Source organism: Acipenser ruthenus, chromosome 22, assembly GCF_902713425.1.
Source record: "Acipenser ruthenus chromosome 22, fAciRut3.2 maternal haplotype, whole genome shotgun sequence".
Classification (NCBI taxonomy): domain Eukaryota; kingdom Metazoa; phylum Chordata; class Actinopteri; order Acipenseriformes; family Acipenseridae; genus Acipenser; species Acipenser ruthenus.
The window spans coordinates 18791193-18805160 of NC_081210.1; the positions used below are offsets into that span (position 1 = coordinate 18791193).

At 38.4% G+C, this 13968-nt stretch overlaps 1 protein-coding gene and 2 non-coding genes across 3 annotated transcripts; all 3 read left to right on the top strand.

The window, feature by feature from the left end:
- Positions 1-10297: 10297 nt before the first annotated feature.
- trnal-uaa (transfer RNA leucine (anticodon UAA)) lies at positions 10298-10382 on the top strand. Its single transcript has one exon. It is a non-coding gene; the product is annotated as a tRNA-Leu (tRNA).
- Positions 10383-10929: 547 nt separating this feature from the next.
- Positions 10930-11002, top strand: trnam-cau (transfer RNA methionine (anticodon CAU)). Its single transcript has one exon. It is a non-coding gene; the product is annotated as a tRNA-Met (tRNA).
- A 628-nt stretch (positions 11003-11630) lies between these two features.
- LOC117969793 (protein Red-like) lies at positions 11631-13279 on the top strand. The gene is made up of 6 exons (XM_034917740.2): positions 11631-11735; positions 11948-12005; positions 12138-12226; positions 12371-12479; positions 12722-12756; positions 13007-13279. The coding sequence occupies exons 1-6, from the start codon at positions 11701-11703 to the stop codon at positions 13032-13034; spliced, it is 354 nt and encodes a 117-aa protein (XP_034773631.2). The 5' UTR covers positions 11631-11700; the 3' UTR covers positions 13035-13279.
- The last annotated feature ends 689 nt before the right edge of the window (positions 13280-13968 follow it).

The following is a 13968-nucleotide window of genomic DNA, read 5'->3' on the forward strand; positions in this document are numbered from 1 at the left end:
GCGTTATATTGCTGAATATTTTCAGAAAGAGGGGGTTCAATTAGATCCTCAAAACATTAATGTTAATCCTGCTAAAAGACAAATCTCCAAACTATCCCTCAATAGTTTGTGGGGAAAGCTAGCACAGAGAACTAACCAGCTCTCTACAAGCTTGGTAAAGGATCCTGACCAGTTTTTCCATTATCTCTTTTCAAAAAGATATCAGGTTTTGCATTTTTGTTTTGTAAGTGATACTGTGGCTCAGGTTCAGTGGCGTTACGCTTCTGATACCTATACTCCCACAGGTAATGTAAACGTATTCATAGCGGCCTTTACAACCGCTTACGCCCGGTTAGAGCTCTATAACCTCTTGGATCGGCTGCAGGATCGATGTCTGTATCATGATACAGACTCTGTAATCTTTGTCAACAGGCCCCGGGCTTGGCGTCCAGAACTAGGCGATTATCTTGGTGATTTAACTAGCGAGTTGAAGCCGGGGGAATACATTACAGAGTTTGTGTCAGGGGGCCCTAAAACATATGGATACGTCACAAACAATGGAAAAACATGTCTCAAAGTAAAGGGGATTACCCTAAACTATGAGAATTCCAAATTAATTAACCTCGCTTCATTAAAAGACCTTGTACAAAACTTTGTGAATCATGATAGAAACACCCCTGCAGAGCATATCATGATTCGAGGCTCCCAGATTCATCGTAATAAAAAAGAATTTCAATTGGAAAACAAACCACTCCAGAAAACCTTTCAAATAGTCTACAACTGATTTCACATCAATTCCTTATGGGTACTGTGGCAAAGTGGTAATGACGTGCAGGTGAGTGCAGTGCAGAAGAATCACACAGACAACGTTGGTACAGGTGCAAGGGTGTTTATTTAATTTAATAAATGTCCAGAGCCTTAAGGCAAAACCTGCAAATAATAATAGTGCTGGAAGTGATACAGCGGCGTGTATCACTTCTATTTGTAAATCCTACGGGTTTGCGTGGTGAAGTCCGGGTTTTTCGCTGGCCGGCGGCTGCAGCTCCGGATCGTGCTCAGTAATCTTTGTGAGAAACGACACACAAGACAAACAGTGTAAATACACAGACAAGCAATCACTCACGGTTTTTAGCACAAACAAGACGGGCTCCTTCTAGGTTATTTGGTTTAACCATCTGCAAAGGAACAGATCACTCAAGCCATGCCCCCTATTTATACCCTCGCCCATGACCCCGAGGTTAACGAGCGCATCCGCTCCTCCAGTCCTCGGATGCCACGCCGCTTACCGTCTGGGTCACTGAGCTCGGGTGCCATGGCTCCGCCCCCTTCCGAACTGATCGACTTCCATCTACCCTACGGAATAAATTGTCGTGCCATTTCATTAAGGGTACTCTGTTCCTCGTATACCGTGCTCTCACAGATCGAGAGGGAGATCTAACACTAAGACTCATTCGATCTCTGTCACAGTACTGAAGAAGGTTTTGATATTAGACTATCCGTGCCTTTTGCAGCTATAATATCGGGACCCTCCAATTCAGGGAAAAGTTATTTTGTGAAGCAGCTTTTAGAAAACTCTCAACAGATCTTTTCCAAAACCCCTGAGAATATCATTTGGTGTTTTAGTTGCTGGCAGGCATTATACAATGAATTGGCCCTTAAATTTAAAAATATCAAATTTATTGAAGGCATACCAGATTCATTAACCGATGATAATTTAATGCCTCCTAACAAAATCAATTTACTCATTATAGATGACTTGATGGAAGCAGCTAGCGAAAATGATGAAATACAGAAAGCTTTTACAAAATACGTTCATCATAGGAATTTATGCGTACTGTATTTGGTTCAAAATTTGTTTTTTCAAGGAAAAATGAGTCGCACCATAAACTTGAATGCCAATTACATTATTCTGTTTAAAAACCCTCGAGATAAACTTCAAATCAACACACTAGCCCGTCAGATGTACCCCGGTAACTCCAAGTTTTTCTTAGAAGCGTTTGAAGATGCGACAAAAAACCCTATGGTTATCTTTTAATAGACTTAAAGGCCCAAACCCCCGAAGCATATCGTCTAAGAACTGGTTTATTTACTCCTGATTGGCCAGTTGCTTACATCATGAGAAATACCAAATCAAAACACTTATAAGCGGCCGGTTATTGCTCTAAAACTTTTATTTATCTAGGCTTTGCAACAGCGCAGCATGTCGGCTAGAATAAAACGTAACCTCCATCTCTTAAAGAGCATAGTTCATAGCTCTGCTCATCAGAGAAGAGCAATCTTACAAAACGCTTCAGACGATTTTATCAAATCTATTGTGGAAATTGCCTTAAATGCCTTAAAGGGTCACATCCCCTTAACTTCGAGTCAGTTAAACACTCTCAAAAAGCAGCGGCGTGTTATAAAGAGCCTATGCAATAAGAACCATTCAATTAAAAAGAAGAAAAAAACTGTGAATCAGATTGGTGGTTTTATTGGCGCATTAATAAGGATTGCATTGCCTTTTTTATCAGGACTCTTAGCGCCTCAAAGTTAATTTGTAAAAATGACTCACTCCCAGAAAATGTTTCTGATACCACAACATCAACTCGATAGACTTAGGCAGCCTGAGCCCCAACACCCCGAGACTATTAAAAAAGCAGTTGAAAGCCGACTTGACTCTGAAATGAAAAGCATTCTACTTAGAACCGACATCAGTGACCAAGAGAAAGTTAAGCTATACACCAGCTCCTTACAGAGATATCTAAACTTGCTTAAACAGAGTGAAAAAGAGTTTAATACCCTGACATTAATTACACCCCCCTCTGAGGAAACGGCTCAACCGGCTGCTGAATCTGAATCTAAGATAGTGACTGCAGTTATGAGTAGCGTTCCCTCCAGATCTAAGAAAAATGCTAATTTTATTTTAAACGCTATGTCTCAGAATGCTTTGGTTACCTCATGGAATGATCAAGGGGAATTCATTCTTAGGGGCAAGAACATTAGAGGGTCGCATATGGTTGATTTAATCAGGGCTGCAACGGGGCATACCCATATCCCTGAACATAGGTTACCTGTAGGATGGGCCGAATTCAAACGAAGGTTTGTCTGTAATAAATGTCCCCTATTCTACAGTACCTAATTCTCAAACCCGACAACTCATAGAAGCTTATAAAAAACGACCTTAGAGACCCCAATGCCTAAGAAGCAGAAAAAAGGCAGCAGTTATGGGAAACTTATTAAGATGTTACTGTTTTTCTTGAGTTTACATATCTGTACATTTTGTTGTATATTCATGCAAATGCTGTGTAAACATTGTCTGATACATTTTGTTTTATATTTATGCAAATGCTGTGTAAACATTGTCTGATACATTTTTTTTATATTCATGCAAATGTTATATAAACAATGTCTGATATATATGTCTTTACAGCAATAGAAATATTTATTCACCATTTACATTGTCATAAGTTTTTTTTTTGAAGATTAACATTCATAACATTTTTTTAAATCATGATGAGTCTTGACACACTGCATGCATTAAAATATATTTATACAGTTCTGTTTTTTAGGGTTAGACATACAATGTATAAATTGGGACACCATCAGATCATTTTTGTTTAAATCAGAGCTGTAGAGCGCCATAACCTCAGGGTAAGTAAGTCCTTTGGCTCGATGATGTACAAAGAAAACACAGTGATGGCCGCATGTCGTGGTCATAAGACCTTGTAGAGGCTGATTATTGTACACTGTTTGTTTGACGTTGTTGTCTAAAAAGTTTGAGATAGTCTTAGGAAAATAAATAAAATCTGGAGGGTTTCCGTAAGAATCAAAAAACTCTCCCTGTCCCTTTTCTTTTAGATAAATCCCTAGCCAGTGTTCTCCCGGATAATTCTGGGGGTCCGTGTTGACAATGAGTATCGCCGGCAGTTTTTTTATTTTTCCTTTAGGTAGTTGATCACTAGCTAGAACCCCATAAAAATACTTTGCAGTCAATGGGTTGCTGGATAGCAGCGCTGTAAGCTGCGTGGTATTCATTTTTAAAAGGATCAATGTTGTATCAAACTTTTCAGTAATCAAAGAGAACAGCTCTTTGGTGGGAAACCTCAACCACGTTCTCAAAAACAGCATATACAATCATATTCACCGTCTCTGGCAGAGCATTGGCAAAACGCATTTCAAGGCGCATATTACCATTTTTCACTAAGGAAAAATGATCTCCACATTCTTGATCAGGGGTCAAATCAAATGCATAGAGCGTATAGCCTCTAATAAAGTCTGACCTATCAATTATCAGCGGTTTGTCTTTGAGATGTCTACCCGTGGCTTGTATTAGACTGTAATATTCCCTGACGGGGTTGTGTATTGCTGTATAGTGGGGTTGTAAAGGTTTTGAGGGGACTTGTTCACCATCGACGTACATAGCTATAAAGTTCCCAGCATAGTGTTTAAAGTTAAATGGGTTTTTAGCGTAGGAACCACTAAATGCGTCATTATCTGTTAAACCAATAACCACAAACTTTGGTAACTGCCCCAGAAACAAATTCTCCTGATTACATACCCTACTCCCTCTAGGAATACTAAAAACTTTCATAGACACTCTATCAATAGGATATCGGGCATTAGAGGTCATCAAGGCCTGAGCTTGGGCAATTCTGACCTCAGGGGACACTTTTACTTTTTTAATATAGAGAGAGGCCTCTCAAATTTTAAGTTTGAACTCTTCTGCGGCATCAGACATTAAACAAAAAGTGTCATTGGCCCTCACCATTTTAATTTTCAGATCAATCCTATTCAGCATGAGTTTCTCTTGAAAAAATATATCTGCATGCAGAGGTCCTAAAAGTTCAACAGTATGACTCATTCTGGTAAACGCATGCCGTTTAACTAGACCTTCATTAGCCCCTGCAGGATCAGTCTCATCCATATGTCCTGGGGTATCTTTGTAAAACAAGCCGGCAGTGAACTGTGATTCTAGAGTGTCCTTACTAAAGTTTAGCATTGCTTCTATAATGCTCCTGTAAGGATAAGTATTACTGCTTTGACTAATTAAGCGATTTCCTAAAGTTACATCCACTTGTGAAAACATGGTAGCTACAGGGTAATTGATAATACCAACTATACTGCCTCCAACTAAATCGGCGCCATCAGCCCTAGTAATTTTGCATGAAAGTCTTAAAAGAGTATTATTCAAATCAAGATAATCTTCCCCATTTCCCGCTATGTAAAATTCGATGGGGGCCGTGTCAGACAAGGCAGACAGGGGGGGAATTTCCACATAAAGGTTTTTTTCAATACTTGTCTGGGTATAAGGTATAGTAAACAGATCCAATTCTGATTTCACACATTCTTGAGACATATGATGTACCAGCGTCATGATTTAAAAGATGTTTCTCTTTTTCGCTGTTCTGTGGGTCTTTGGTTTCTTACTCCTTCTCCGGTTACCGCTACTAAATGACCTCAATGTAGCTGGTTTAGCCTTTTTGTGTGGATGATAGCGAGATCCTGGGGGTTTGCCACGTTTTCTCTTGTATCCTCGGGACATCACCATCAATCCCTCCCCTGACTGGCTCTTGTTATGGCTATGAGGGTTATGACTTGTTAGGACATTTGACACTACGTCACTAAAAAAAATTTTAGCTGCTGATTTAAAATGAGGTTTAACCCTTGCGGTCCATTTATTAATCGCGCGTCAGGCACGCCAGGTCTAATTAATTTTCACACGCGCAGTTAATTTTATACGCGCTGTTTAAAAGTATTTTTTTTCACAGTCAAACAGGTTTAAATGGCCCTGCATATCAACAAAGCACACACTAGGGATCTCCAGCCCATCCCCAGCCTTTTGTTTGCTATAGCGTTCAGCTGTGTAATAAATAAATAATAATAATAATAATAATAGTCGTACATACCGATCGATCATCTCCAGATCACTCGTTTTATCACCAAACTCCTCAATAATGCGATCCAAGTCATTATTTTATTACTATAACATCTCAAAAAAGCTCTGCAAATGTCCATGTTATTCTCAGTGCGCTGACGCACTTAGCCAGCTTGTTTATTATGGACGCCCATTATCTGATACCTGATACCATGTATGACTATTCATGAAATACGCCTTTTTTTTTTTTTTTTTTTTTCGACTTGTCTCGGCTCCTGTCGCTACCACTCGGCAATTGAATGGTTTTCTCGGCTTTTTCCGGAGAAAAAACGACTAAACACCCGTTTATTGCGTTGCTATAATGATGTCGGACCCAGTCCGACAAAGGACCTGTGAGGAATAATTGCAATGTCGGACCCAGTCCGACAATGGACCGCAAAGGGTTAACTATTTCAAAACCCCTTCTAAGTAACGGTAAAGCTTTTCTGAAAGACTTCTAAAAATACCCCCTATACCAGCTCCGTACATTACTGGAGCTCCAGAAAATCCAGGCAAACCATTATCAGCTTGATTTTTGTAATAATTAATATAAGGATTGACATATCCATTAGGGCCCATTTTCAATTATGTGTAAAAAAGAGGCTTTACAGGTCGGAAATGCAACTTCACTACAACCTTCCCAAAACGGAATGGCACTAACTTGTTTTGGTCCGTCTTAATTTGTATAGTTAACGTGTCAAAGTTGGTCTTGCTGAGGGGCACGTAATGAGGTCTGTCGTAAGTTACCGTGATTATATCGTTGTTTTTGCCTTTAATAGGGACGCATCTTAGAAGAGGCACGTAACTATCTCCAACGGCTTGATGTGTAATGATATCAGTATAGACATACAGGGTATAAAATCCCGCTCTGATATCGGCTGGGTAGAGAGTCCTCAAATGAGCACTATACACTTTAGCCTCAATAGGGCCCAATAGTTCAATAGTTTCACCCTTCATAGTTTCTCGAAACCCCAACATTTGTCCGAGATGTTCTTTGGCATAAAACATATATGGTGTAGTACTTTTTATATAAATTCGTCTTTCTATAGGTTTATAGACTAATTTCACATCATTTTTATATTGTTCATCGGGAGCTTTGTCACCTTTCTGATCTAGTCCTTTTCCGAGCATGGCATCGTTCATAGCTGTTATTACATCCTGAAGGGTCTCATAATATCCTTTTGGTATAGTATAATCACGTTTTACCACTTTTTCTATATCATAAGTAATAAAAGTGCTGTCTTTAAGGCTTATATTATCCCAGGTATGGGGATATTGAATCTCTGCTAAGCAAACTTCCCATTTTCCCGGTAGATTCAGTGTTTTAACCAATTTGATAGTAAAATTGGATATAGCGTTTTTAGGGAAAACCTCCTGTGAAGCGTTACTAGGCAGAGTTACATAAAAAGAGTCTTGAGACATCATGAATAATGTTTTAAGTGTAATTAAATACAGTCAGTTCTTGTTAACTCTTTAGATCCACCACCTGATGCTCAGCGACCCAACTGTTAAATTTTTCAGGCCAACCGGCCCATTTTATGAGATAAGACTTTTTGCCATTTTCCTTTTTCTCGGCAACTATCTTCTCTATCCTAAACAGCGTACCAGTCTTAACATTTATTTTCTGCAATTCTGGTTCATAAAAGGTGCCCATTATAGGCTCTTCATCGTAATCACATAGTTTATACACCGGTGGAAATCTTGGTATACATTCTGTTATAGTAAAAATCTCTGATGTAAACGTCTGTTCATAACCTTTTATAAAGGGAGCTCTTAACTTTGAAATTCTTACGCTGTCACCAGCGGCAAACTTAAACTTTATATGTTTAGGGCTTTTCTTCTTGGAGTATAAAGTTTTAAACACTTTAAATGAATTATCTTCATTAACTTCTGAAGGTTTCATTTGAATACTACGGTGGAAGGAGTTGTTATAAGCCTGTACCATTTCTAAACCATTAGTTTATCCATATACTTGTGCGTGTTAAAAGCGGTGAAATATTTCCACATTTTTTATTTAAGAGTCCTGTTGTATCTCTCAACAATAGATGCTTTTAGTTCATTCCCCGTGGTAAAGTGTAGAATATTATGTTTTTTTAGCATGTGCTGAAATGCTTTGTTTAGAAATTCGGCCCCTTTATCAGTTTGTAGTTTTTTAGGTTTCCTACCAGCGCTGATGATCCTCTTGAACGCCTCTGTCACAGTCGTAGATGACTTATTTTTCAAAGGTAAGACCCATGCATATTTGGATAAGATATCTATACATGTTAACATGTACTTATAACCTCCATTTTCTTTTGACAAGCTAGACATATCCACTAAATCAGCTTGCCACTGTGTGTCGATATTAGATACAAATACGGTGTTTCTTTTAAAGTTTATTTTAGAGGACTTATGCAACGTATATGAGTCTTGCTCTGATAAAAAGGCAGTTAAGACCCTCTCAGAGACTTTAGGCCCATCAGACCTCAGAGCTCTTTGAAGAGTCTGTAAACCCCCTAAACCTCCAGGATTTGAGGGATCGTAGTATATTTTTTTCATACGCTGATGTGTCATCTTTAACCAAAATAACACAACTGCGACCAATATGACTTTCAAAAAGTTTTTATTCAAAGGTTATCATAACACCTCAGAGACATGTGGGAAGTTCAAAAGTTTTATTCACAGTTTATCAAGAAGATTAGGACATTTTAGAAGAGCTATAAAGTTTTTACACAAACATTCATGATTAGTCACTAAATAATCCACGACATTTTGCACAACTATCGATATATCTTCATCTCTTAAAAACCTTGCCAGGTTATAAAAACATACATCAGTCACATAAGCATACAAAACAATGATATGTGTGCATTTGCAATCTTCTATTTCATCAAACATTTTAGGTAATATATTCATTAAAAATGCATTTAAGGGTTTACAGTGTTTTACATGTGTATTTACCAACTCTGACCATTCTTTAGTATCAATATCTTTACGGATTAAATCAGTTACACTTTTTAAATTGCTGAACATTTGTACATTTACGGGGATCAGGTTTTGAAAGAGTCTCTTACAAGCCACTTTCTCAGCTATTAACTCAAACAGCAGCCCCTCCAGGGTTTTCCTCAGTTTTGCTGGAGTCTGGACGTTCCCCATTTTCAAAGTCACAGGCCCCGTAATATGCTAATGGCGCACGAGGGTTTGTAAAACTGCGATGGTAGAAAGCTTTGGTTATTTTGTTAACGATGTCTCGGGTCTTGTCATCCAGGGTTTCTTGTAGATGAATCAGTTTACGTCTAATGCTGTGTTCAGGTCTTAGCTCTGTTAAAATATCTTCCACCAGTTTCTGAAGTTTTGTCAAAGATGGATGAAAATTGAAACACGCTAGAGCTTTAGCCACCAGAAGCTTCAGCCACGGGACGTGTATTTTTTCTAGTATTTCTTCAAAATGTTGATCAAAATAATTGGGGGCCGCTTCAAAAAGGCAGCTGTGTCTCAGCTGGCTCGGGTGGTCAATTTCGCAACCACGGCAATTTTTCACCATATCACGGTCAATGATCACTTCCAATAGAGAAGCCACGAGCCCCATAGAGATCTTTAATACTTTTTCAAAAGAGATGCCTAAGACTCCGTCAACGTCGTCAGACTCTGCAGGGTTGAGGAGCGGGACATTTTCAAAGTCTTTTATAAGCTGGGTCATTTCTTCACTGGTCCAATCCATCTCAAGATCGCAAGGTTCAAGAATGGCATTTTCAGAGAAGTATCTAAAGTTTGCAGAAGCCATGGTGTCAGACTCCTTCATTCAAAAGGACATGTGGGGAGCCCCTTTAGTATGCTCCCCATGATTAGGTTTCGGCCTATGAGGGTGTTGACGTCTCAGGCACCGTGGGGGATCCTTTGAGATGACCTATCAGAGATCCATGAATGGGTGGTCCTTGAGGCGACGCCCCTAGGGGCGTTTTCAGAGTTACCCTAATACATCCGCCCCTCTCTCTCATTGATGTTTGTTTTCAGTTCAGTCCACAGAGGAGGTTGTACAGTACACAGAGGATCATTGGGACGGATGCTTGAAGGCCCCTTGCTTGGACTCTCTCTTGAAACTTTTTTACAAGCCGTGGTTTCTTTCGCATCTGTGGAAGGGCTAATGTGCATTTTTTTAAAGGCTTTTATAAGTTCAGACATTTCCCGATCCTCAAGATCCCCTTTCTCTGAGCAACAACTAACAACGGTACGAGACATCTTGTGTAACACTCTAATAAACTGCCCAAATATTTTCCTCCTTTTTATGAGGTCTAAAAAAACATGCCCAGACTTGCCCCTTTAAAACAAAAACCCTTCGTAGTCTCCATCTGTTCAACCTTTTGCTCAACCACCATACCACCTTGATTCTCTGAAACCCCCGGTAAGCAGAATACTTATTTTTTATTTATTAATGTTTTAAGAAAAACTGTTGTGGCCGAGTGGTTAAGGCAAAGGACTTAAGATCCTTTTGACTTAATTGTCAGCGTGGGTTCAAATCCTACCAACAGTAATTATTTTTTTTTCATACTCTTTTACATTTATAAATATTTAATGTTTATAAGCACTTGTTAAATATATATATATATATATATATATATATATATATATATATATATATATATATATATATATATATATCAATACCAATATTCCATACTCCTATATAAAATCCACGGCCCCCTCATTATATATTCATAAATTCATAAATCCTCGCCCCTCATTATATATTCATAAATTCATACCTATAAGGTCAAAAAAAGGTCAAATGGGTCATAAATTAGACTTTGTATCATAGCGACAGAAAGAGAGAGGTTATGGAATATCTAGACTTCAAGGTGGATCTAGCCAATGTTCTGCTTGCTTGCAGAAAAACATTGCAATGAAGACCAGCTGCCACTCCAGAGGAAGAGCACACCAATGCCAGCAAAGGTGTTTTTTTCTGAATAAAAAATAGCAGGATCTTCGGGTCTGAGCAAATCTCGAGATCCCTGCTTTGAAACCTTTAGCATTGCATAGATCCCACATTCCTCAATCCTGGAACGGAAAACATTTTCAAGGCCTCGTTAGCGCAGTAGGTAGCGCGTCAGTCTCATAATCTGAAGGTCGTGAGTTCGATCCTCACACGGGGCAGCGCTTTTATTCTTGGGTAGGAGTTATTTAAACATAAATACCAAAATCGTTTAAGGCTGGGGTTGCCTTAAAAACTGTCAAAACGCTCTTCATGGTCGTAAATACTTAGATGTCCTTATTATTTTAAAACTGGGTATCAACAAAGCATCTGGACAAATGTAGAACTGCTACAATTTGTATGTGAGCACAGGAATGGACATTAACATGTACGCGCTTACACTATAAAACGTATCGGGGCTATATTATATATTAAGGGCTTGTATTATTTATGGTGTTAAATAAAAACTATATATGTTAGTAAGCTACTGTACATTTTAATTAAAGCACAGGGTGGCCCATTTGGAGCAGTCTTTTCTTCTCATCCAAATAAGCTACCCAGGATTTAGAGGGTTAAAATGTGTACATTTCAATTCAAACACAGGGCAGCCCATTTGGAACAGTCTTTTTCTCCAAATGAGCTTCCTCACATTGTTCGCTTTAGGTAGCTCATCTGGATTTTGTATTTGCCTCCGGAGTGAGGAATGTATTAATTACACACTTGTTATGCCCCTTCTTGGGATGAATGCAGACGATTTCAAAGCAAGAGTTGCTATGACTTTGAAATGTATTATTATTGCTGCTGTGCTGTTTTTTCCTTAACACCAAGTACTGCAGGAACCAAGCGTGAGGAGAAGAAGCACCTCGGGGATTTCTTTGGCATGTCTAACAGCTATGCTGAGTGCTATCCAGCAACGTAAGTGACCTTAAATGAAATCTATTACTGCAGTCCCATGTATTTGCTGTCCTTTTCTGTATACAGGTAGCCACAGTATCTCAGAGAAGTTATTAGGACTGTGCTAAATGTTAATACTTGTAAATAAATTTCCCTTTTGATTATCTAACACTAACATGCCGACCCTTGCACTCCATCTCCTTCACTTGTGTTGATGAGTCTCTCTTCTACAGAATGGACGACCTGGCTGTGGACAGCGATGACGAGGTTGATTACAGCAAAATGGATCAGGTAAATTTCAGCAAGATGCTGCATATGCCAGGAGGTAAAAACGGAAGGGAATGTCTAGCTCTAGATCCTGCTGTCATTTATTTTCACCCACACTGAATGAAGCTGATGCTGTCTCTCTCCTCTTCCTGGCAGGGTAACAAGAAGGGTCCTCTGGGACGCTGGGACTTTGACACGCAGGAGGAGTACAGTGATTACATGAATAACAAGGAGGCTCTGCCCAAGTAAGTGCTTGGGCAGTACTGTGCGTGATCAGACACATTTACAGAACTGCAACATGTCTTTTCATTTAAGACCTGGCAAGCTGTCATGTATTGTGCTTGGTTCTATTTGTATAAACATTGCCCATTGTCCCTTTCTCTCTGCAGAGCTGCCTTCCAGTACGGCATCAAAATGTCAGAGGGGCGGAAAACCCATCGTTTTAAGGAGACTAATGAGAAGGCCGAGCTGGATCGGCAGTGGAAGAAGATCAGTGCTGTAAGTTTTTTTTTTTTTTTTTTGTAGAGATCCAGTTGTTCAGACAAGGTCCTAGTTTCAAAAGAGCACTGCAACTGAATGATTTTTATATATGACATGCTTTTTTAGAGTAAATGCATATATTCATGCCAAATAAGTGTGTTGCCGGACTTCCATCAGTAATGAGCTTAAGGCAGAGTAACAAGTCGCAGTCCACCATGCTGTGGGAAGTAACACACATGTTGTTTGTTTGGTTTTTTTAGATTATTGAGAAGAGGAAAAAAATGGATTCAGATGGGTTAGTATTTATTTATTTATTTATTTATTTATTTGCTTGTTTGTTTTCTTAAACTACTTCACTTCATGTGCTTCATGATTTTTCCAAAAACAAGTTTTTCTTGCTCCTATAAAGAGAGCAGCACAGATAAATGTTCTTAATAATAATAATAATAATAATAATAATAATAATAATAATAATAATAATAATAATAATAATTTAAAAAATGTAAGCCCTGTTCTGCAGTAATGCTATAAATCTTTTACTACAGGGTTCAAGTGAAGAGACCAAAATATTGAAGACCCCCAACCCCCATCTCTGTTAACATCTTTATTTTCATAATTGTTCTTTTTGAACAAAACAAAAAAGTTTGTAGTGCTTTATATTTAAGGTGTGTAACTTTTTTTTTTTCATCAGCATGTGGAATAAATTAAGTAGACTGATGATATTTTACATTTAGTTTACTGTGCATATATGTAATTCCTTCATTTTCTATTTTATCTTGTGTTATGAAAAATAACTGAATAAATGTTACTGTACCAAATCTGTCCTTTTTCTTTATCAAATCAATTTCTAACATCAAGCATCAAGTGTGATGTTTCCACTGCAACATGATCAGTCTGTTGATACAGTAATTAGTTTAAACATTGTCCACATAGAACATGTGAATTGCTACACCGAGGAATACTGTGGTGTTGTTTCATTCACTACAAACATCCCTTTTTTTATTGAATCAGTTATATTTTATTAGACGTGCCTGCATTTTTGTAACAGCATGGCGAATGGCTGCATTTATTTGAGTACTGTACATCCAGATTATCCTGTGTATCATTCATCGGGTCAAAATTTGATAAATATCTTACTTGCACAACAGCCTCGTCCCACCCAGCCAAAAATCGGTGTTCAATCTCGGTAATATCTTGGTAGGTTTGACCAATCTTAGCCCGTGTCGCTACCAAGAATGGACCAGGAAAGAGCCAATCAGATTTCGCAGAGCTACCAAGAATCAAGTGACGGAATTATCCAATCAGATCTCGTAGAACTACCAAGACTACTGAGCGTTTTCAACGACGGTAGATTATTGAATCTTGAAGTCTTTTGGTTTATTTCGAAATACAATCATCTGAAGGTAAGAATTTTATTACAGTATTATTTTAATTCTCACTAGTACGGTACATATAGTCACCAATAATTAAAAAATGCCAATAATAATATATGTTCGTATTACAAATG

Bases quoted from the DNA above. Each gene is read 5' to 3' on its own strand.
- LOC117969793 (XM_034917740.2), top strand. From the start codon at position 11,701: ATGTCTAACAGCTATGCTGAGTGCTATCCAGCAAC. The intron at 12,227-12,370 runs GTAAGTGCTTGG...TTCTCTCTGCAG, and splicing joins AACAAGGAGGCTCTGCCCAA to AGCTGCCTTCCAGTACGGCA. The intron at 12,480-12,721 runs GTAAGTTTTTTT...TGGTTTTTTTAG, and splicing joins AGTGGAAGAAGATCAGTGCT to ATTATTGAGAAGAGGAAAAA.